Below are 24,307 nucleotides of genomic sequence, written 5' to 3'. Positions count from 1 at the left end.
GTCAGAATCTCAAAACTTAAAATTAGTGTGAATATATACTTTTTAATGCTATATTTTTATAATCTACATATAATATGTAATGCATACTTTGAATAGCAAATTGTTTTTGTTCTGTATCATTCTGTACCCATCAAAGTCTTGCATTAATTTAATATTTCTTTCCACACTGTCATTAATTGAGTTTAAGGTAACTTCCCTTTTCACATCAAAACATGATACATTATTATGCCAGGTTAAAGGCTATTCTTGCAAATAACAAGTGCTTATTTGAAGGTGATTGAAAAAGTTTTTACTCTTAGTAGATACAAAATTATCTTAAATGTTCTGTCTAATATGCAGTAATAAATAGAGGATAACTCAGTTATAGCAATCCAAATTAGATACTCCTGATATACAAACATCCTCACCTTGTATATTAGCATATTCATTAAGAAAATATGAAACAATTTGTTAGATGAATACCATTAATGCTGCATAATTTTTTTTCAATGCTAGTACAAAAGTTATGTTTCTATTCTTTCATATTATCTTAAAGATTTTAAAAAGCGAAGATCAGCTGCATTGCATTGCAATGCAATGCACATTGAATAACTGCAGTTATTAAATTTGTGTTTTCAAAAATAAAAATATACTGCTTAAATAAGGAATATTATTAAACTTTCCTTTATAATTATTTTGGTTTAGTTTCAAAAATAATGATTTTTTTGTTGTTGTTGTAGGAAATGGATGACCAGTTACCCGGAGAGCTAAAGGAAGCAATTATAATGAAAAATATAGGTTAGTGTAATTATTAGTACTCTCCTTTAAATTTTTGCGGGATGTGTTTCTTATGAGTAAAAAGTGTTCTTTTATTGATTTAGGAAATAATCTTATGAAGAACAATCAGTTTTCTGAAGCTATTAGATATTATACAGCTGCCATTGAGATAGATAACCAAAATGCTATATACTATGGAAATCGGTAAATTTTTATTGGTTTAATTTTAGGTTATATTTATGTCATAGTGTACTAGTTATCTGTGGTATAGTTGAAATTATTCATCTTATTTTATTTGTATATTATTTAAGGCAGGGTTTCTTAACCTGTGGTTCATGAACCCCCAAGGGGTCCATGAGTTATATTTTGGGGGTCCGCTGACTACTCTTAATTTTTAAAACGTTTGGAAGCCTACCCATTGCTTGTAAAGCGAGCTATGGCAGCTATAATTTGTTTGCTACAGTGCATCTCTCCGAAACGAAATTTTCCACACTTGTGACAATAAAAACATAACATCGAAATTGATTGAATGTTGAACGTTGCTTTGCACGTTGTTTTGTCGAAGACCGTCCCCCAATTCAATTTATTAATTAAGGAAAAGCAGCAACAACCTTCACATTAAAAATGTTAATTTTAAAAATTTTGTATACTATTAAAATAATAAAATTAAATTTTTTTTTAATAATTGATGTTTTTTGCAATTATTTTTTTCACATTTTCTTAAAGTTTTTTAAAAGGGGTCCATTATATTAAAAAGGTAAAGAAACACTGATTTAAGGTAATATAATCTTATTTTATTTAAATCTATTGATTTGTTCCTTGTAAATTTCAATATGAAGTGAATAATGTGAGAGCTATATTAAATGAAGCACATGCTCTTTATCTCACTGTTTGTTAAAGTCATCAAAAAGGCATATTGTTTAATAAAAAAAGGAGCAGTTCTGCACCTTTCACATCTGGATATACATGAAACAAACCAGATCATTATTTTATATCTCCCTATGTTTCTTTAGTCAAAAAATTTCTTCATTATAATATGTATTGTAGTACTTAAGGAATTATAAAATGAGTAAAATATTAATTAGAAGTTTTTTTTTTCATTTTTGAATTACAATGAAATTATATGATACAACTATGAGAAAGTATCATCAGGGCATTTCTATGACAAGTTCAGTTAAATGATGAAAATTTCAAAATAAATATTTTTAATCAAGCATAGTGTCAATTTAATGGTGATCTTTTAACTTAATAAATTTATTTTCCAATGAATTCCCAGTTATTGAATAAAGGACAATATACTTTTAATTTTTAACCGCATTACGTGATTCTTTAAAAATCTTTTCCTTTTGTAATGTCCTTTTGTAATTTTTAAAAATCTTTTCTTTTTTTTTCCTTTTGTAAAACCACTTTTAGCTAGATAAAACTAATAGGTGTTTCTAATAATTGCTTGATCAGTTCTCAGGTTCCTACGTCATTCAATTGGGTTTAAATGTTTTTATATCATCTCCATCAATAGTGATTCATCAGATTTCACTAGTATTTTTGTTTCTTCTCATTTAAATATTCATTCAAAACCCTTAATATTTTTTATTTATTTGTTTTTGTTAGGAATATATTAATATATATTACATATGATAGTTATAGAACAACCTGTATGAAATCTGAATGAATAAAAATATTTTTAAGATGGTGCATTATCTAGTTATTGCATTTATTATTCTACTGCTGAGAAAATCAAGGTTATATTGACCTCCATAATAAATGAAGTATTTCCGGACTTTCATCTGGATGGAATATGAGGGAATTAAATGAATTTTTCTTGAAGGATATGTTCGCATTATTTCTAAAAAAGTAATTAAATAAATATTATTTTAAAATAAATGCTTCTAGTAATGAAAAAAATGCTTTCAAACTTAATTTTTCACAGTTTCATTTTAAACTTTTATAAAATTCAGGTTAACTCCAGGTTCTCAGTCTGAACTGAAAAGATAACTGTTCAAACTCACATAATAACTTTCAATTGTTTTTCTAATTTCCTTTTAATCGATTCTCTATAAATCAGATAAAATTAGATATGACTCATATAAAATTGAATGTTTTATAGATTCAGGATAGATTTCAGGTGTATAAATATCATTTAAAGTTTAAAACTAGTGACATAAGTCATTAAAGAAAAATCCCTTCATTTATATATATTTTTTTCTCTATATCAATTGCATATACAGTGTAACGTCCCATATCCGGACGTCCCTTTCCCGGAAGGGTCGATTTCCCGAACACTTTTTAACAATCAAAATAAACAAACATCTCTCCATCTTCCCCTTTCCTAAAAAAAAAAAAAAAAGATCTTTTGACAATTTTTTTTTTTCTAGCTTGCACTGAACCTCTGATTCATGCATCGAACCCATAAATCACCAGAAAGGGGAAGTGAAGTTCTACCAAGTCCATTGAGTGACCGTTAGTGACCCTCCTCCCTTGGAATGTAGGAAAAAGAGGGAGATTTGTTTTCAAAAGACTGCAACTGAGTCCCCCTCCCCCCTCCTTTCCCATGCAGGTGGCTAGTAAAAGAGGCATTTCCTGGAATCTTTTTATTGAAAGAAGAAATACTGTGGAAAAGGGTAAACGGGGCAAGCGTTTAGGTGGGGGGGGGAGTCCGAATGGAAAATTTGAATAGGTCTAAAAGGATACACGTCCTTGAGAAACAAAACATTCGTTCTTCCCCATACCATGTAATATTAAGAGGCGGGGGGAAAAAGGGGGTAACATTCTTTCTTTAGCAGATTCTTTCAGTCATAAAAAAAAATAAAGAGAACCCGATCAGCGTGTCCCGCCTTTATGCTTGATTGATAGCCAATGATAGGAGAGAAAACAATAATTTGTTACTTCCCCACCCTCAACTTAAATGATCTCCTCTTTACACTCATTTTCTTTCACAAATAAGGAGGAAATGAATTTTTCTCCTCCATCTACCCACCTTAATGAATGACGGGAATTTCCCTTTCTTGCTTGAATCATTCTAGTTAAAAATGGCGGATTATTATTTTCATATGTCAATTTTTTTTAGTTTTCTATATTTTAAGCAATAATATTTTTTTTCTAATATTTCATGTTTTATTGATTAGATATTCTAATACTAAAACATTATTCCCCTTAAAAATAATGTTTATTTATTTTTTGCTTCTTAGATTTAGATCATTTTAAGCTTTGTTCCAGAATTTCCCCTTCCTGCTTGAATCATTCTAGTTCAAAATGGCGGATTAATATTTTCGTAACTGTTAAATTTTTTTCGTTTTCCATATTTTCAGCAATAATATTTTTTTCTAATATTTTATATTTGATTGATTAGATATTTTAATGCTAAAACATTATTTCCCTTAAAAATAGTGTTTATTTATTTTTTGCTTCTTAGATTCAGATCGTTTATTAAATCATTTTAAGCTTTGTTTACCTTGGGGGTGTATTATACGGAAAAATCTATTATACGGACTTCTGGAAGTCCCACCGATTCCGGATACGCGACTTTACGCTGTATATTTATTTTGGTGCTAACAATTTTCCGTTTGCTTTAAAATTTTAAAATTATCGATTTCATTTGCAAGAAAATATTACTTTAAAGTGATATAACATTATTAGAATACTTATTGTTTTTGTAGTAAATATTTTCTTAGTTAATTTCTTAAAAAATCTTCATAAAAAGGTTTACATTATTCTGTTATGAAGATTGATTTAATAGAGAACATATGTAAACTAAAACAGGTTATGTTTTTCATTTTTCTTTCAATAAAAGTTAGATGGAATGAAATCTTCAAAATATTGTTCCAATGAAACATGCTATTAAAATTTTACATTTCTTGTTATTATTTTATTAATAAAATATTTTTATTCCTTTGTAAATATTTCATGTACAAAATCTCATTATATTCTTCATTATCTTCTCATTCTATTCATTATATTATAATCTCATTATATTATATTGTAAATATTTCATGTACATTCTCATTATATTTTTAAGAAATAGCTTGATTTAATTTAAAAGCATAGCAAAATCATCTTTTCTCTAATTTTTATTTGGTAATCGCATGTTTGAGTGAAAGTGATGTGTAAGTTATATAGGCAGTTACAAACTCGCAAGTCTGTTGATGAGTTATTTCGATTTCTTGTATAACAGTTAAAAAATGCGGTATTACTAAATACCGTGCGGCTTTACTGTGTTATTAAGTTATACCACACTACATCACTTGATAAAAAGAATGCCAAATGTATTTTACGACAATTTATTCATCGCATACTTATAAATTAACTTTTAGATGAACAACATGAGCTTACAGAATAATGCAAGTTACGTGAAAAAATTTTTTTTACTAACAAATGAATTATTGAAAAAAGTAATTGGGTAAAACGAAGAATTATTGAAAAAACTATGTAATTTCAATTAATTTCTGTAAAAGAGCGAATAACCTATTTTTATTTCTTCAATGCTTCTGAAAAAATGAAATTTTATGAAAAACACTTGCATAAGCGTTTCTTAATTTGTTTATTTTATTTATCAAGGATATCCGACATGAAGAGAACGAGTATTGAATTGTGGTTTAGGTTAATGTAATTTCGTTTGCCCACTATATTTATGCATTATCATCGCCTTTTCCAACTGCAATCAAGTGTCTTATCCTGGATAGGATCTGTTTATATGCCCCCGGATCAAACCCAATGGCAGTGCGGACGTAAAAGACCCTCAGTGGTAGATGGATCATGGATAACAATGTCCTTGCTGTCGGGCTAACTGTTAGAGGTGTTTGTAGTTTTCCTCTGCATGTATCACAAATGTGGGTTAGTTCCATCAAAAAGTCCACTATGAAAGCTAATTTGTCTCATATTCTTTATCGAGTTTGTCTCATATTCTTGATCCCTTGTCTTCTTGGTTGGGTTCAAAATTATAAGGATACAGAGTTGAACATCGTCGTGAACTTAGAATTGGATTAGCTGTTCAATACCGGTTATAAAATGAAATAAAATAAAATCTCTCTAAAGGTCTCTTTTTTGTCTGACTAACTGTGGGAGGTTTTTCTTCCATTTATTGCAAATACGGGTTATTTCATAAAAAAATCCCTCCATGGAGGCTAGTTTATCCCTTTCCCAATGCTTGATCCAGGGTTTTTTCATGTCTTTTAGGTTGGGATTCAAAGTTATTATGTTCCAGTTTTAAACTCAGAATTGAGTCAGCTGTTCAACATCAGTTATAAAGTAAAATCTACTTAAAGCCTGATATATATGAATAAATTATAGATCTCATAAGAGGAAGTTCAAAAATGCAGGTCATTTGCATACTAACTGGCAAGCTGTTTTGTTAATTCAGTCATCCAATGTATTAAGTCTTTGCAGTATGAGGAACCATTAAGATCTGCTAAAATTTATTTATCTTAGCTCAAAAATTATCTTACCAGACAAGCGTTATAAGTTCCAATTGGCCAGGTATTTTTTACCCTACATGACTCATCATGCATGTTGATGTTTAATCAGCAATATCGATTAAAGTGCCCCTCATATTTCTACAAAAATTTTCCAAAATGCTTAGATAGGGCAAATGAACAGCATCAAAAGGGAGAAAAAAATAATGTTTAGTCCTAAATATCAATGATTGTTAGGCCTACATATTAAGTAGCTATGCAAAGAAAAATTTATACAATTAATTTTGCCTATTCTTTTTTATTATTTTATTAAAAAAGTTTCTAGCTGTTGTGCATACAAAAATAATTAATGTACAAATTTAAACATTGTTGTAAAGTATGTAAACATTGTTGAATGATATTGTACTGGCCAATAATTTGATTGTATTACTTCTTTGTCAAAATTTTTTAGGCATGTGAAAGGTTTTCAAGTCCTGTCTATTATGTTATGTTTTGCTAAAAATTTACTGATTTCAAATGGCGAGATTTGAAAGATAAAAACTTCTTGTATAATAAACATTTCTTGTAGAAAAAAAATTCTACAAAATGGAAAATGTAAAACACAATGATCCACAGATTTTAACCTATAGAAGAGGAGTTTAAATTCAAGGGAGTCATATCGGTGGAAAAAAATCGAAATGTTAGTGAAGGAAAAAAAAATTGGAATAAGTTTTAGTATTCATAATTGTTGAATTTACATCTAAAATGAACAGTTTACATATAATACCAGAAAGTTTACCTACGATTCCAAGATAAAATTTCAAATTATATATTATTTTTTAAAAAACTTCATACAAATGTAAGCTTCAAAAATTAGTTTGATTTAAAATTAAATTACAATCCAATTAACAGAATTTAGCAAATACATAATAAGATATTCATTCTTCACTTTTCTGTTTTTTGGTCAAATGTCAACTATTTAATCCATTTAATTTGTACTTATTATATTTTATAAAATAAATCGTTCTCTGAGGAAAAATATTAGCTCCTTTAATGTTATTATGATGATTTGCTCCTTTAATGTTATTTAACTTTTGCTTGTAAAATAGTTTGAAATGTCAACTTGCTGTCTGTGTAAAGTTGAAATTGTAGTAAAATATGAAATTGATATATGATATGTAATTGATATAATTATGATTGATAAAGTTTAGTAAAATATAAAATATGAAAATTGTATACTTGTAATATACTTTCAATTTTTAATTATGAAGAATTATTAAAAGTGGCTTGAAATACTAAAAGTTTATGTGTTCTTTTTTTAGAGCTGCAGCATATAGTAAATTAAATGAGTTTAAGAGTGCTATTAAAGACTGTGAAATGGCAATTAAAATTGACCCAAAATATGCTAAAGCATATGGCCGAATGGGGTATTTATTTTTTAAAATTTGTTTAGAATTTTTATTTCATTAATTTATTATTTCTTCTTCTTTTCAGCTTATTTCTTATTTCTTCTTTTTCAGCTTAGCCTTCACTAGTTTGGAGTTATATGACAAAGCTGTAGAGGCTTTTAATAAAGCTTTGGAACTTGATCCTGATAATCAAAGTTATCAAAATAACTTGAAATTAGCTTTTGATAAAAAGGATCAATCTCCTCCTGGTGCTGCTGTAAGTATGAGTTGTTTCTTAATACTGTTTTAATTACTATTATTGTTTTCAAACATGATATAAAGTTTACATTGGAAATGTAAAAATCAATCTCATAAGCCAAAAGGGACCCACGAAACCTTTTAACTTGGACTGTCTCAAATATTAATAAAAGTGTATAAGGGAAATTTTTTTTTTTCAGCAGTGTTATATAACAATTGGTTACTGATCTAGTTTACACCCTTTCTCATATTATTGGAATATAACAATTTGTTTTTGTTTGTAGCGATTGTTTTAGTGTTTGCATTGAAATATAATGTCTTAACTTGTACAAAGAAGTTCAAAACTTGAAAAGATAACAAGTTGCACTCTATCATTCTCTCTATTTTTTTAAAATCTTAATTATTGCTTGGTTTTGTTTCCATTTACATTGTTGCATTATTCAATGCTGGCTTTTCTTGAACACTAGATCTTTCGACATTTAATTTATACCAAGTTTTACCCCTCCTCTCGATTTGACGGTACACATCAAGATCAAGGAGTAAAAAACAGGTTGGAAAATTATTTATTCGAGCTTGTTTTGGGGAAGAATAAAATGTTTCTGCAATTACCAAAATTTTATGTATCAGTTATAACATATATGCGAAACTTTCGTATCTGTAAAAAACTTAGTGGTGATGAACAGTATATCATTGAGAGTCGTAAGTGTTTATTTTATTCCTCCCAAAAATCAGCTATAAATGAAATGATTTTACTACCAGTTTTTACTCTTTTTCTGTCTTACTTTCAGGCCTGATCGTTAGTTCTAACTAATTACATGTAAAGCCAGGGCTGTTAAGGTTGCTTTATGGACACTGTAATAATTTGTATAGTTTTATTTTGAAAAAATACTTTAGATTTCCTTAGCTTATATTTGAAGACAATATATAAATTAATGTGGACATTTATAATTTTATAGATCGTCAACATATTATTATAAGCTTCATAATTGCTAAGACTGCCAATTTAAAGGTATTTGATATAAATAGGTATAGGTAAAAGTAAAAATGGCTGAGTGGAATTTGAATAAAAAAATATAACTGCTCTAATATTTCATTAAAAGTAAAAAAAATCCTAGAACATTACATAATTTATATTAGGGTAATTTTTTAAGTAAAGAGGCATTTAGAAAATTTTTTGTTAAATATTCACCATGCTACTTATAAAAAATTCAGCTGCAGTTGTAATATATCTTGCACATAAAATTCAAAACTGTAGTGCACTTTTCTATTTTGAGCATAAAATTAAAATATAAAACATTAACGTGAATTTGCATTATGTTCCCCTCTGTTACCAATGTTTAGAAATGTTTGAAACACGTAAGTTTACACGTAACTTATTAAATCTATCTTATATTTCAGGTTAGTATTAAAAACGAAATGTTACATAACTTACAATCTAGTCAAAATTACCCTGTAAATCGCTAAAATTGCTTTATGATAAATTATATACTAATAAACCATACTTTTTAGGGTTCTTGAATTGAAAATTACTTAAATTTAGTCATACAATTATTGATACTTACATTTTTTTTAAAATAAATTAAAGTTGAAGGAATTTTTTGTTTTATTAGGAATAAACATTTTGTCATATTTAATATTAAGCTTTAATTAAAAGAAAAACATAAATTTTTTTTTTATTGTTCAGATTTAATCTGAAAAATAAGCAGAATTACAAAAAAATAAAAGAATGAAAAGATACTGTTAATTTTTAACTTAAAACAATCTACAATTACAATGTTTTATTAGCATTTACACTGTGATCATACTTATGGCAAGGTTCCCACGACCTGGAAAAAATAAATTAGTGGTAGCTAAGATTTTTTAAGTTTATTGAAAAATGCTTAAATTTATCTTTCATTTGTGAATAACAAAATTATTTCTGAGTTATTTTTTACACCCATATATATTTCTTTTAAATTAAATATTTATTGATAGTTTGAAACATCTATTTATATATATATCATTTTTGCTATTGCTTTAATAAAATTTTCCAGACCGTGGAAACTCTGCTATAGTATATAGTTCCAGTAAAGTTTTATGGTTGGAGTTTTTAGAATGAACACTTAATACTAAACATTGGTTTTTAGATTAATTACTGATTTTTACATCTATAACCTGAAGTTCCTATGATTCTGGAAAATAGAAGAAATTAGAATAATTTCTCTAAAAGGAACCAAAAAATGTCTCTAAATTTAAAAGTAACTTATGAAAGGACTGAAATTACTAAGTTAGCTTATTTATTTTAATTTTTTTCTAATACTTTAAAATACTGATCTTAACATTTCTTGAAAACATTGATTACCTGTTGCCTACCAAATGAATGGGAAACTGAATGTTGAGGCCACACTCTGTGATGCACAATTAGTTTTTTAGCATGAGATCAGTATTGAAAGTACTTAGCAAGGCAGGCTATGTAATGAAATATTTCATACATAATATTATAAAACAGTTTTATTTTTAAAAACTAGACTGACAACTTGCTTGTATAATAAATATGCATTATGTTTTATATTTATTTTGCATTTATAAAAGAAGTGACGCTTTAAAATTATTAATTTCCAAAAATTATTTTCAGCAAGGTATGTCTGGTTTAAATATAGACTGGGGAAACATATTTAGCAATCCAGCTTTTAGAAATATGGTAAGTAAAGTCTTAACAATTTTAAATAATCTTTCTGTTGTTTATTGCTCAGGGAATTTACCTTTAGGTAAATACTGGTTTCAACTTCCTGAGGGGCCCGATACTCTTTCTTTTTTCCTTTTGTCTCATAGAGTTTTATCTTTAGATAAATGTTGGTTCCATAACCCTTTGTTTCCTTGGTGACTTACCTTTTGTATTTGTTTCCTTGTTTAGTTTTTTCTTGTTTTTGAGTTAGAGTTTCTAACATGCTTTGGTGATCAGTTTACTTTAAATTTGATTTCTTTTAGTTCATAGTTATTATATCCTGTTCTTGTTCCATTAAAGGTTGTATCCATTTTCATTGCTATTCTCTTATTGTTTGCTTTAATTGTGGAATGGGCATGCATGATTAAAAACGTTTGGAATGCTGCACGTATCGAACCATGACGTCTTCTAATTTAAATTTTCTGTAATTGTAGTGAATCAAATGTTTGATGTTGAGTTCTTGTGTGCTGAATCTGGTGTTGGTTTTTTATTTGTTGTTTTTATTTTTTTTTTTGTGTTTTGCTAGGTTGTGTTACTAGTTGTGTTTTTTTTACTTTAATTTTTCTACTACAATTTTGAAATTTAAAGTATTTCCCTATACACTGATTTTGCACTTTTGGTTTCATAATTGATATATTAAAAAAATGTGAAAAGTAAGAAATTATAAAATAGCTTATTTTTTAAGTTTCATTTTTACTGACTATCTCAGCTGTTAAAATGACCTATGTTTCTAACTTTTATATTTTGAAAGGCAAATAGATAAAAAAAAAAAAAAATCAGTGATTGGTTCATTAAAAAAAATCAATGATCATTTACTTAAATTATTATATGTCATGATTATTATCATGATTATTAGACTCTTATTTTTCTTCTATTGCTTAATTTTTATTGTTTTTTTATGTTTTCAATATCAACAGTTCTCAAAGAGTTAATGTAAGTATTTAAAAATAAAATTTTTGTTAAATTTAGTGGTAAATAACAATTTAGTTTTAATTTGATTGGAAAAAATATCCGTAAAAAATCTAGAATAAGGGTGATAAACTTCATATTTTTTGCTTATAGACTAATATAGTATTAAAATTAATTCAAATGATGAAAGAATGTACAGTAGGGAACCGATTATAACAATCGGGACCATCGCTATTCCTGATAACTGATTTTTCCGGTTTTCTGAATCACCGAATTTTTATTGTCAAACCAAACTAAGAAACAAAATTATTTAGAAATTATCTTAAAAAGAAGAAAAAACGATAAAGTAATACATAAAGTTTAATAAGATAAAAAGGAAAAAAAATGAAATAAAAATATATACAGGCCTAATGTAAAATGAACAAAAAAGGTAAGAGGGAAAAAAAAAGGGAGATAGGCTCCATCTTCATCGTCGCTTTCTTCTACTTCGTCGTTGTCTGCATCAGGACTCAAAACCATCCACTCCATTTTTTACTTCATTATTAACAAATGAAAATGGAAAAATCATGAGCATTCTTTCCCCTCCTCTGCGCGAGAAAGACAACGTTTGAATATAATTCTGGATGAAAAAAAATGCTTTCGAAAATTTCTGCAGAAAAGTATTAAAAATTTTTTTACTTCCTGAAGGACAAATCTTTCTGCAAAAAAACTAACGTTCTGCGACAATATCGCTATGATTCTGGCAGGCAATTACTATCTAGAAGATTTTAACTTTGGTTTCAACATTTTGCTAAAACATAAATCAAAATCAGAAGGACAAACACACGTATCACTATCTTATTCCTCTTTAAGCTGAGCGATTTTATTTCTCCTCCACTCCAGTTAATGGCAAGCCCACACAGAAGCTGACAATAAAGAGAATTTATGATCTATCATGTTTTGCCCCCTCCTCACACCCATTCAAAATGAATGAATTGAAAAACAGGTGCAGTTGTAATACTTGACCTTGAGTTATTACTCCCCTTTCTTAGCTGTCACTATGTTAAAAAGGGGAATAGCAGAAATGACAGATAATTTTTAAAAAAACAAGAAAAAGTAGAAAATAAACAGGAAAAAAAAGAAGGGATACAGAGATAATAGGAAGAATAGGAGCTCTGCAGTCCCCTTACTTTAAGAGATTTCTAAGAATCAAAGAAGACAAATAAACTTATTTGTTTTTAACTCTCCTGGACTAAGCAATCAACAGACATGATGACTCCTATTGTGAGAAGCTGGAGGTAATGACTCTCCCTGCTTTAGGGTCAGATGATAAGAAAACAGGTGTTCAATGAGTCACTCCTTTTCAATGAGCTATGATTGAAAAGAAACAACTATGTATAGGGTGAGGAAGGGAATGATTGATGATACAATATCCTGATTTGTATTTAAGCGTTTTTAAAAACCCAATATTGCGATTTGTATTCCTGCGAGTTTAAAATCCATCGCGATTTGTATTCACGCATTTTTAAATCCAATATTGCGATTCGTTATCACGCAGTTGTAATATCAGATATCGTTTTTCGTATTTGTACGCTATAAATTACTCTTTGCGATTCGTATTCACGTGATCTAAAAATTATGCATCATGATTCTTATTTACGTGATTTAAAAATTCAATATCACAATTTGTATTTTCGTGTTTTTAAAATCCAACAGCTCGAGTCATCCGTGTGATTTTAGAATCCAAAATTGCGATTCATATTCACGTGATTTTAAAATCCAAAATCGTAATTCATATTTACGAGATTTTAAATTTCAATATCACGTTTCATATTCACGCAATTTTAAAATCCGGTATCACGATTCATATTCTCGCAATTTTAAAACCCAATATCGCGAATCATATTCACGCGACTTTAAAATCCAGTATCGCGATTCATATTCACGTGATTCTAAAACCCAATATCGTGATTCTTGAAAGAAGTAGAAGTAAGTTTTCTCTTGAATTAGTTACTGTAAAGATGTGATATTTTTCATTAGTAAGTAATTTAATAGTCTCACTTTCCTATGATTGCTTAATTTTCTTTAATATAGTAGTGGTCAAAGTTTTAAAATTATATTTAAGAAAAATTTAAAGTTAACTGTGTAAATGTTTCTGCCACTTTAAATATTAAATAAAAATCTCCCAGCATAGTTAAAAGTTGCTTTTATATATCTCATCGATATCACAGTATCATGTAGAACTCTCCCCTCCTCCCAGTGACCTTCATTGTAAAAGTTCAGCTTTTTTTATTTTTGTCCACTTTCATGCCTGGATCTAAGAGTTAATGAATCTACCATCAAAATTACTTATTCATGATTGTCTGAAATATTCCCCTTTATTCACACTGTGCTAGGTTTTATGCTTTATCTAAAGTTCATAAGGCTGGTTGGTACTTCCTTTTAACCCATTGTTTCAAATATTGGTACAACTTCTTATTAATTAGCCATATAATGTGTTTAAATTATTTAGTAATTATTTTATGAGAAAAAAATCTTGTATGATTTTGTAAATGAGTTTCAAGATAAACCTTATAAAAAACAATGGTCTCTTTTGATGTAAAATCTTTCTCTAACATTCGTGTTATTGGTGCTTTTAATTGTCTTAAAATGCGATTACAAGAATTCCAGAGAAGTTGAAAGGAATGAAATAGTACATGTTACACACTCTTGCCTAGAGCATTTACTTTCATTTTTAATGTTAGATTTTTTAAAATTATTGATGGCTTAATTATGAGTAATTTTCTCAGCTACTTAATTAGTTAAGGGATCTGTATATGCAGCGATTTTAGATTTTTTTCTGGATACAAAACCCTAAATAATCAAACTTCTTTGGTGGAACCATGACTTTATAAATAGTTTATTAAGGTAATAGTGAACATTATGACCTATTAAAGACTATTTTTAAGATAGTTAATAAGAGAAATGAATATTTTTTTTATCATTTTATTCTTAATAATCTTAAATTGGGTTTTATATCTGACATTTAAATTTGCAGTCCTTGCATTATATCCAGTCTAGTTATTAATTTATTTTTAGTGTATATACATAAGCTGAACTTAAATAAAATAACTGAATTATAGTTTACTCTGAGGTGAAAACTTAAAAGAACTGCTGTAAACATATTTTTTTAGTAAAGAATCTAATTATTTTATTTTGATTTAAAAAGCATTACAGGAAATACTTATGCAATATTTTATAAATACTTCGTCTTTTCTTAATTTGTTAAAAATATTATTATTAGGAATATTATATTTTCTTTTAAAAAACACAGTTTCTATTTCATTAGCATTTTGCTTGAAATAATTTCATAAAGGCAACCAAAAGATGAAATAAATTTTGAATTATGATTGTATCAAATATAATTAGAGGTTTTAAAATTCATCACTAGTTATAGAAAGTACTAACTTTCGGAACCTTTTTTACTCTTGCAAGACACCCTAGGGTTCCGCAAACACCATTCGGGAATCGCTGTGTATGCACTACTATGAACTGAAATTCTTTTTGGTTTATCAAATTTACTTTTTCATGGATGATAGGTTGATGGTTGCTTCACATTAAAGGACAATGTTGACTTTATCATGTTCTTAATATTGTAAATTTTCTCGATACTTGCATTCAGTTCACATTTAAACAAGAAAATTAAAATTGTTTACCTTTCTGGGAAGATCTTATTACTTATTATAATGAATTCCTCACTCCCATTTATCATAAATTATTAGTGGTTTCACTCCCTCTTATAACCTCTCATCCCATCCTCTTAATCAAAAGATAACTGCCCTTTTTACATTTCTTGAAATGTCTATATTTGTTTTAATAGTAGTCTCCTTATTGAAAAACTCTTTTTACTTAAAAGCTATTGCTATTGACCATAGATTTCCTTCTAATATTATTGATTCTATCTACAGAAAATCAATAATGCAATCCAATAAACTCTTTAATTCCAACTTATAAATTTATTGGTTTTCCTTATGTTAGAATAGATACTCAAGCCACCAAAATTTTGAATAAATTTGAGCTTAGTCATTTACTCCTCTTGTGAGCTTATAAATTTCACCCTTAAGACCATTCTTGCACCCCACAATGTTTAAAGTGGCAGCAAAATAACGAATAAAATAATCTTGATTTATACTTTAACCAAAAGAACACAATGAAATTTCAAAATTGGGGTACTATACAATCTTCCATAGCTCTACATCATTGAAATTTTTCTAAAATTATTTAAAAGTGCTCTTCAGCTACTGACCTTGAGTTCTCGTTAAGTGAAATGTTTTCATGTTTTAAAAAATTCTAATAATTTCAGTATGTATCCTTTCTAGTATGTCATATTTTTCTAATGTTTGGAAATTTGATTTTTTTTATTTCTACAATTTGCTTATCTTGGGTTCTTACCCTATCCCCACCACATATCTCCCTTCTTTTGCTTGATTATTTTGTTCGAGCTTACTCCCATATTCTATGGACTACTTTTCCCTATCTTCAACTTGTTATGTTTTTAAAAAGTTGTTTTCTGTGTGTCCCTGTTTCCTTTTCTTGCTCTGTGATTTAACTCTAAGGAAGGTTCTTAATTATAGAATCGAATTTGTAGTATGCTTTTTTTAGTGGCATTATTTGTGCTTTATTCAAGTTCAGCTTTTTACGTAAATTAATTAATTTCCTTTTATTTAGAAATTTAATTAAGAAATTGCTTGAATAGAATTATTAATTATGTTATGATAGTTAAATTGAAGTCTTATTTTAATATTAAATATCTTTTTCAGGCTTCCACTTTAATGCAAGATCAAAGCATTATTAATGCGTAAGTTCAATTATTTCATTTCTTCATATTGTAATTATAAAGTGATTCCAATAAATAAGTTTTAACAAAATTTTTTACCATTAATTACAAATGTGTAAGGCTTATACAATGAAACCAAAAAAAAAAAAAAAAAAAAAAAAATTCTTATTGTGTTTAAAATTCAGATGATTTTCGGGTTTTACTAATTCTCTCCATAAATAGTGGGCAGATTTTCTGATTAAAAAATATCAAACCAAATTACAATATTAAACAGAATATTGAGTTATCTTACAATACTGAACAGGATATTAAATCAATTCCAGTTTGAGAGTTTACTAAGTAATTACATTTTTTAAACAACTAGCAGAAGAGTGATATAACTTAAAGTAACATTACTGAATGTGTTAAACAAAAAATTTTTGCCATTATATTTCATTCAATATAACAATTCCTTTAAAAATAAATGTTGGTTAATTTATAATTTTGAAGATATTCTTCAGAAATTTGATGATACCATTTAAGTTTGACTTCCTTTTCTCTCCATAACTGCTGTTGGCTATCTGCACATACATAACACATCAACTGCACAAACTTTAGTTAAATGAAATTTTTTTCTCTAAACCATCATATTAATAGCAGAAAGATGATTCTTTTGCACAATAAAATCAGTAGGCTTTCTTAGGATACTCTGTTATTGTAACATCGTGGGAAATATGCATATTTTAACTTTTCTCATATTAAAAATTTATTAGAATGAAGAGTTCAAGCACTCAATCAATTGTTTTCTAAAATGCACAAAATTATTAAATTTTTTAAATCTGAATTTAGAGAACAGATTTCTCAGTTGTTTTTACTTCTCCAAATGTAAGTTTTTCACCAGCTACTTTGAATTGATTGTTGTTATGGGCACTTTCTGCTTTAGGGGTCAGGGTATTTCGGCAAAAGTGTATGAAAAATATTTAAAATTCACATAGAATATCAACAATGACTAAAAAGCACACTAATATTTTCCATAAAATGTAACTATTTCATCAAAATTTCGAATGTAAAATCTCTCTTTTTTTCGATTTTGCATATCCATTGTCCCTCTTTACAATCACCTCTCTCTTGTCCCTCTTAACTGTGTAGTGAGTGTAAAACTTAATGAAATGCATTCTTCCTTTTTTAAAAAGAGAGTAAAGCAAGCTGTGACCAGGGAAAAAAAATAAATATATATTGAATTTTAATGTTCTCTTTAATCAGAAGTGAATATTTTGAGCTGTTTTATGTTTATATTCCAAAATGGAAATTGCAAAAATATTGTTGATATTTAAAATGATTAAGGATATTGCATGTCAGGTTTGTGGATCTGAAATTAATGAAAACTTGGTTAGGGCAGATTATGTATTAGTCTGTGGAAGATAACAACTTCTTTGTTCTCTAATCTCTACGGTTTTAATCTTTGCAAAAATGTTTGGTAATAGTTGATAGTTTTTGATGTATTTTTTTGCTAATTGAATCTTTTTTTAAATTTTTATACATAAGTGTTGTCCAAATACAAAATGTTTGATACTGTCAGAAGTTCATCAGTGATTGAAAGGCTTCTTTTATAACACGTTCAAAGGAGTGGTGCATTACAGATAACTTTTGATTGATTAATCAGTTTGTGTGATCATCATGCTAAAAAACGTTGTAACCAGAACAGAATGTATAGTATTACAGTGTTTAGCAGCTGAAGTTGAGCTTAGTATGGATATTTTTTCTTGAATGTGTCTGTTTATGACAAATATTAGCTGTGAAAAGAATGATCTAAAAGTTTTCATGTAAAAGGAGGGGTATCAATATGAGTGTAAGTAAACAATGTGATTTTCAATGAAACTCAGTCTTCATTAAATTACAAATGACTCCAAATATGGTGTTATTGTAACACTTTTGGGTCAATTAATCAATCTTAACTAGGTAAAAATTTTAATTCAGTATCAAAATAAAAGAAATCAGCTCATTCCTTTCTCCAGGTATGAGAATTCTCAGTGCTAAGGATAATCTTGAGTGTTAATTTCTGTTTCTTTAATGATTTTTACCTAACTTCCTATTTTTGTTTTGATTTTAATGTGATTTCTGCGGTATTATGATAAAAAAAATTGGATATCACAGAAGTGAAATCTGGGACATTGAGATTATGGTGTATTCCAAGCAGTACATGTTTAAAATGTGATCAATAAAACCAACTGGGGAGTGAATTGTTGCAAATCGAGTGCTTCTAATGATGATTCAAAGTTACTTGTACAAAACAATGTAGCAGTAAAAAAATCAAGAAATCAATAATGAATGGTAATAACGAAAATATGAAAGATAAAAACCACATGGGCTTAGGGGTGAATCGTCAATAACCCAGTGCTCGTAAAAAGTGATTTTTAAAATGCACAAATCAAAATTTCATATGCAGTGCAACAAGCAAAACCCGAACTGCCCTGAATAAATTTTGATCTAATGATTGTATCTTAACGTTCTCAGGCTCAATCTTAATGGCTCAAATGATATTTTAAGTTACATTAGTTAGTTTTAAACTATATGAAACTATGCTGCCAAAAATCCATTGTCAGAAAAAATGGGTAAACATAAATTTATCAGAAAATTGACTAAGCTCATTACCCTGCTTTATGTTAAGTATTACCAGTACTTATGAGTAAAATTTCACAAATTAAAGAAATAAAATTTTTAATCAAATGTCACTATAGTTTATGTCACTTTATAAATTTTTTTTTGTTTTCTGCATCGTTGATCATCAAATTGGTGTATTACATAAAAATCTTAAATTTTTAATTCCAATTTTTTCATCTGTTTTTTAAACTGTGTGTTCTCATGCTTGTTTTTTTTTTTTTTTTTTAAAAAAGCATTTTATAGCAAAGGCGTTAACCTGTGAGCAACATAATGGGGTTAGCATTACCATGCTATGGTAATTTCTTTTAAATTTCCTACAAAGGTATTACTTATTTCTAAGTTAACCACTTTTTATTTGGACAACCCTTATGTTTTATTGTAAATGGATTTACTCTTTAAAAAAAATATATATTTTAAATTTTTCTGTTATATATACAGACTTTCAGCTGGAATGAACTCTTTAAATCAACAACCCCCACCGACTGATGGAAGTGGAGATGGTGGAGCAAGTGGATCTACTGCTAACCCTACAGATAGAAGATTTGATATGCTACTTGAAGCGTAAGTTGCATTTTCTAGGGATAATTTTTTATGTTTCAATGTCATTGAAAATTATTTTCTTTTATAAAATGTTACTTACCTATTATGAATATTTAACAAAATATTTGATATTTTGCTTTAAAAAAAATGCTAATAAATAAACTAACATTTAGGGCCCTGCTTAATATGAATATCTAATGTAAAATATTATAATGTGCAATATTTAAATTTTGGATATCTAGAATTTAAAAGGAATAGTTTTTTTTATACTTACATTGAATTACATTTAAAAATATGAACCATTTAATGGCATTTACTTTTTCAGAAACTTAATGGTGAGTTTTTTACTGAACGTTTACCAGTGTTAAAACTAAGCAAATTAATCTTGGATATGGGCAGGGTATTTTTTAACCGTAAGGACTGCATTTGTCTAAGAAAATTTCAATTTAAAATTCATACAGAAATTCTAAAAAAAGTATCTTAATAGTGATAAATAATATTCTATAACTTAAGGTCTACTATATGAAAAACTATAATAAATATTAAAATTTTTGATTAGTATGTTCTCTCAAGTGATAAAATATGCTGTTTCTCAAATAGATTGTGGTGTGTTTATTTGTAGAATGGCATTTAAAAAATCATTATTTCAGTACTGTCAAAAAGATAATAGGTTTTACTGTGAAAGAGATTTTAATCAGAAGAAAATCTGTTTGATGTGTGCAAATAAAACCCTTATGTTTGCGGAAAATTTTGAAAGAAATACAAAACATATGGCAATCTTATGAAGTAATAAAATAATAGCTTTGAGATAAATATCACTTGGTTCAGTAACAATCACAACACAATCCCAATCTGGTGATCCATGTGACTAAAAAAATATTCCAAATTTAATGAAACTTTAACTTACTTAAGCCAAAAACAGTTTTTGTTTAGTTTTGAAAATGCCACTCCCATAATAAGAGATTTGTCATATCAAGTAAACCATGTACACAACAACTCAGAGACTTTTATTTTGATTTATTTTTTCATAAGCTTTTTTTTTTTTTTTGTCAATCATAGTTAACTGCTAGATCAGAAAATCTGATTATGTAATGTCCATTTTACTATATTTTCAATATGTGAGTCTCAAATCATGAAGACCTGGTATAAATAAACCCATTCATTTAATCAAAACTTTTTTTCTGTCAGCTGTTGATTTTTTAAAGTAGTTTTTAATTTATTTGAGAATTTAATTAACATTCATTCAAACCTTTTTAGGAAAATGTATATTATATCCTATCTTAATGTTATATTATAGCAGATCATTTTGTAATTTAAATGTTTTCTTTATTGATTGCAATACCCTGTAAGCGTTTGTTGTATTGCACATTTTAATATATTGTTCTTTTTTAGCATCCTTCCCCCCAAAAATAATTATAATCTCTTAAAAATTTATGATTTCTCTGAATCTCTGAAATGCCCAGGTTTTTGTGATTATTAAAATTACACAAATAAAGATACTTTAATTTTTTATAAATTTATTGCAATTGAAAATGCAAGACACCAGAAAACTTGCTTGCTGTTAAGGGTAGCAAGGATTATAATTGAGGCACAAGATAATTAAATTGCACTGAACTACATTTCTGTGAATGTTACTTTGGTTGTTCTCTCTAAGCTCTTAAAAAAGAAATGAATAAAATTTTAATCTAAAAAGATATTAAGTAACAAGTGTTTTATATCATTTATATGACATGTATAGAGGAAAGAAGTGTTCTCACTCCAAACATTTCTCTAGAAATAACCAAAAAAGAAAAAAAAAATTAGTTATTGGAGCACTAATTAGTGTTAAATGAATTAAATTGTGTTATTTAAAGTAGTTGTGCTAGTTATTATTTTTAAATGATTTAATATAAAATGCTTTTTTTTATATGTATTATAATTTTTTTTACCTATAATTTAGTCATTTTTATTTGTTTCTTTTTAGAAGCCATTATCTTGCTGCTCAATTGCATGCTGCGAATCCTGATCTTGTTGAACAGTTTAGGCAAAATGCAACAAGAAACCCAAATCCTTCTAATCCTGATAACAGGGGTATGTTAAAATAATACTTTTTTTTATTATGGATGTATTATTTAGCCCATTAACATAAGCATTGATTCATCTAATTTAATCTGCATTATTTGATATTTAAAGCAGTAATTTTCTAGAGTAACTGAAAAGTGTTCTGTACTAACCCCTTCTTATTACTGACAACCCCAGTTGCAGAATTAATGTGACATAGTAGGTTACACTAATCTATGTTTGCCTTGTAAACAAAAATTAATAAATACAAGTATGTAGTTATGAACTCTGCACATAAATCTTGATTTGAATTTTTCCAATAAAAGTTTGATTTGAATTTTTCCAAAACTAATAAGCCTGGGTAGGTATAAAAAATTTTTTTTCCAGTTAAATTTTTATAATACAGTGAAACCTCCTGTTGTGGACACTCCTGCAAGACGGGGGCCTCTCAATACGAACATATTTTTAATTCCCCGGGAATCTTCTATGAATAAACCATTATATACATTCTCCGCAAAGCGGACACTCCCGTAACCGGACGCGGACAGTCATTTTGGTCCTGAAACGTTGTTTTCTATCTCTACAAACCAAACACCACTTTTTCTAAATTTGAAAAAGGAACTATTTCTGCTTTAAATTGCAAGCTAAAAAAATGCAACTTTTCACCATTTTTAAAGCATGTAAATAAAATTTTTTGCCTATCCATAGCTAAAAATATTGTTAGGCTATTTCACCACTGAAAAATCAATCTTTCTCCTGTCACTTTGCCTTATCTTTGTAAAGAAAGTAGAGAAAATGGTACTGCACTCCTGAAATTATTCTGACATCGGCATCTTTTCATCTGGATCACACAGGTTATGAGACCCCTCAAGTTGAAATGACATCTCTCAATGCTTCTTCCCCATTAACAATTTCTTTAATTTTCTTATCAATTTGAAGATTGTATTTAACACAACTGGGGTAAAAAAAGGAGAACAGAAGTATTATCTTTGAGGTGTTTATATAAATGAAACATTTATTCAGACACTTGATAACTGATCAGTTGTGAATAATCAACTCCATAGGTCCCCCTGACTTACAAGTATGCATTCCTTTTTTTTTCTGTGAATCAATGGAAGTTTTTTTTCAAGAAGGTATTAACCATGTTCCCTATCAAATGATAAGTAGGTGTAAGGGGATGTAAACCTAATACATAATTGAAACGGATTGAGGACAGAAAGCTCCTATTCGGTATCATATGTCTAACTTGAGTATCTATGCTAATAGGAAAATCATATTTATTTATCGGTAGCTACATCCATAATTATGTATTTATATCAAACTTCTTTATATATTATTTTTATCTTTCTTATAGTTTATTAGAAAGATAAAAATAATATATAACATATTGTAGATATATTGTAAATATATCTAATAAAAATAATATATTGTAGATAATTATAGCATCCTTGTAAATATTATTAATTATTTCTACTTCTTTGAAAATATTCTAAAAACAATTTACGGTGTTAAATTTCGTTATTAGGGTACACTACCCGTAAACGGACAAATTTTTTGGTCCCATGAATGTCCGCTTAACGGAGGTTTCACTGTAAATCCAAAAAAAAAAAAAAAAAAAAAAATTATTTTAACATTAATTCTTGTAGAAGTTTTAAAATGTTTTCACTTTGCTTTTATTTCTGATTATAGTGAATAGAATAGTAGCAAAGAAGGGTTAATAATTTTTCTGATTTAAAAAAAAACTGATTTTTTTTTATTTAAATTTGATTTCTTTTGATTTTTATTCAAATACATTGTAAGAACTTTAATTCATAATTAAAAAAAACCTTTATAAATGTTTAATCAAAGTTAAATTAATATTAAAACTATATTATAACAGTATTTTAGAAGCTCTAACTTACTAAAATAATTTTTCATTATAATACATAGCTTTGAATGCATAGCAACCATTTTGAAACAAATGCATGATTGAAATTTAAAGACTAGATAAAATAGAGAATTTAAAGAATACTACAGGGGTCTGTCTTGGTTTTTCTGAGAGGTACTTTTTTTGTGAATCTTTAGACATAATTTGTGAAAATTAAAAATTATATTAAAAAATCAGCATAAAATTATGGATTTATTATTTCTTACGAGATGGAAACATAAAATTTTAAGAAAAAGTATTTTGTGAAGGTACCTCTAAGTGGTAGTAAAAACTATTGAAACAAAGTTTCAATTAGCAAATCATTATTTTAATTTAAAATTGCTATTTTTTCTCGCTTGATTTTTAATATGACAAAATAAATGTAACAGATTGTGTTTATAAATGTTGTCATTCATCAAAAAAATAAATAAATATTTAATCTACATATTTTTATATTCATTTTTAATCCTTTATCAAAATAGATAAGTTAAGCTAAAAAAAAAAATTAAAAAAATCTATGTACTAATTGGAATTTTTTTCACAAAATTTCTTTATAGAAAATCTGATAATGTCAAAGATACTGTAAACATATTAAGAGAAAAATATATCAGTTACCAGTTAATAACTCTACTGCTTCAAATAGACTTTGAAAGGGAAGAATGACACTATCAGGAAAAAATTATCTGAATTCATCAGCCTTTTTTCTTCTTATTTATTTTTGGCGTATTAGGGTAATTTCTTTTTAATATAACCTCAAGCTTTAGAAAAATACACTTTCCACGTGGATTTCAATTCCATGCTTTTTCAATCCAAAGGGAGAATTTTAATTAACATTATTTGCATTTTTTTGGAAAAAATTCATGTTTATTAATTACTTTCTACAGCTATGCAAGTCTATATTAAGACAGCATTAAATGTGTACTTTAATCTGTACTTTCAATCTCAAGAATCAAAAGATTTTTAAAAATGTAATTTCAATAACTAAAA

General features: G+C 27.5%; 1 protein-coding gene across 3 annotated transcripts in view; it reads left to right on the top strand.

Annotated features, from left to right (window-relative positions):
* The window catches only part of LOC107452623 (small glutamine-rich tetratricopeptide repeat-containing protein beta), a 37,438-nt gene that overhangs the window by 10,677 nt on the left and 2,454 nt on the right, over nucleotides 1-24,307 (top strand). For 2 of the 3 annotated variants that reach the window (XM_016069160.4, XM_016069159.5), the window contains exons 4-11: nucleotides 720-777; nucleotides 861-960; nucleotides 7,463-7,567; nucleotides 7,661-7,805; nucleotides 10,401-10,466; nucleotides 16,178-16,215; nucleotides 19,273-19,395; nucleotides 21,338-21,444. In XM_016069160.4, the coding sequence (XP_015924646.1) occupies nucleotides 720-777; nucleotides 861-960; nucleotides 7,463-7,567; nucleotides 7,661-7,805; nucleotides 10,401-10,466; nucleotides 16,178-16,215; nucleotides 19,273-19,395; nucleotides 21,338-21,444 (742 nt within the window). Of the gene's footprint in view, nucleotides 1-719; nucleotides 778-860; nucleotides 961-7,462; nucleotides 7,568-7,660; nucleotides 7,806-10,400; nucleotides 10,467-16,177; nucleotides 16,216-19,272; nucleotides 19,396-21,337; nucleotides 21,474-24,307 lie in introns of those variants that run through there. The other variant, XM_071187667.2, reaches the window with a different exon arrangement.

This window comes from Parasteatoda tepidariorum, chromosome 11 (genome assembly GCF_982258835.1).
Source record: "Parasteatoda tepidariorum strain Cologne lab strain chromosome 11, Ptep-v5.0, whole genome shotgun sequence".
In the NCBI taxonomy this organism is placed as follows: domain Eukaryota; kingdom Metazoa; phylum Arthropoda; class Arachnida; order Araneae; family Theridiidae; genus Parasteatoda; species Parasteatoda tepidariorum.
The sequence above is the reverse complement of the archived record's forward strand: the minus strand, read 5'-3'. Positions and strand labels throughout refer to the sequence as shown.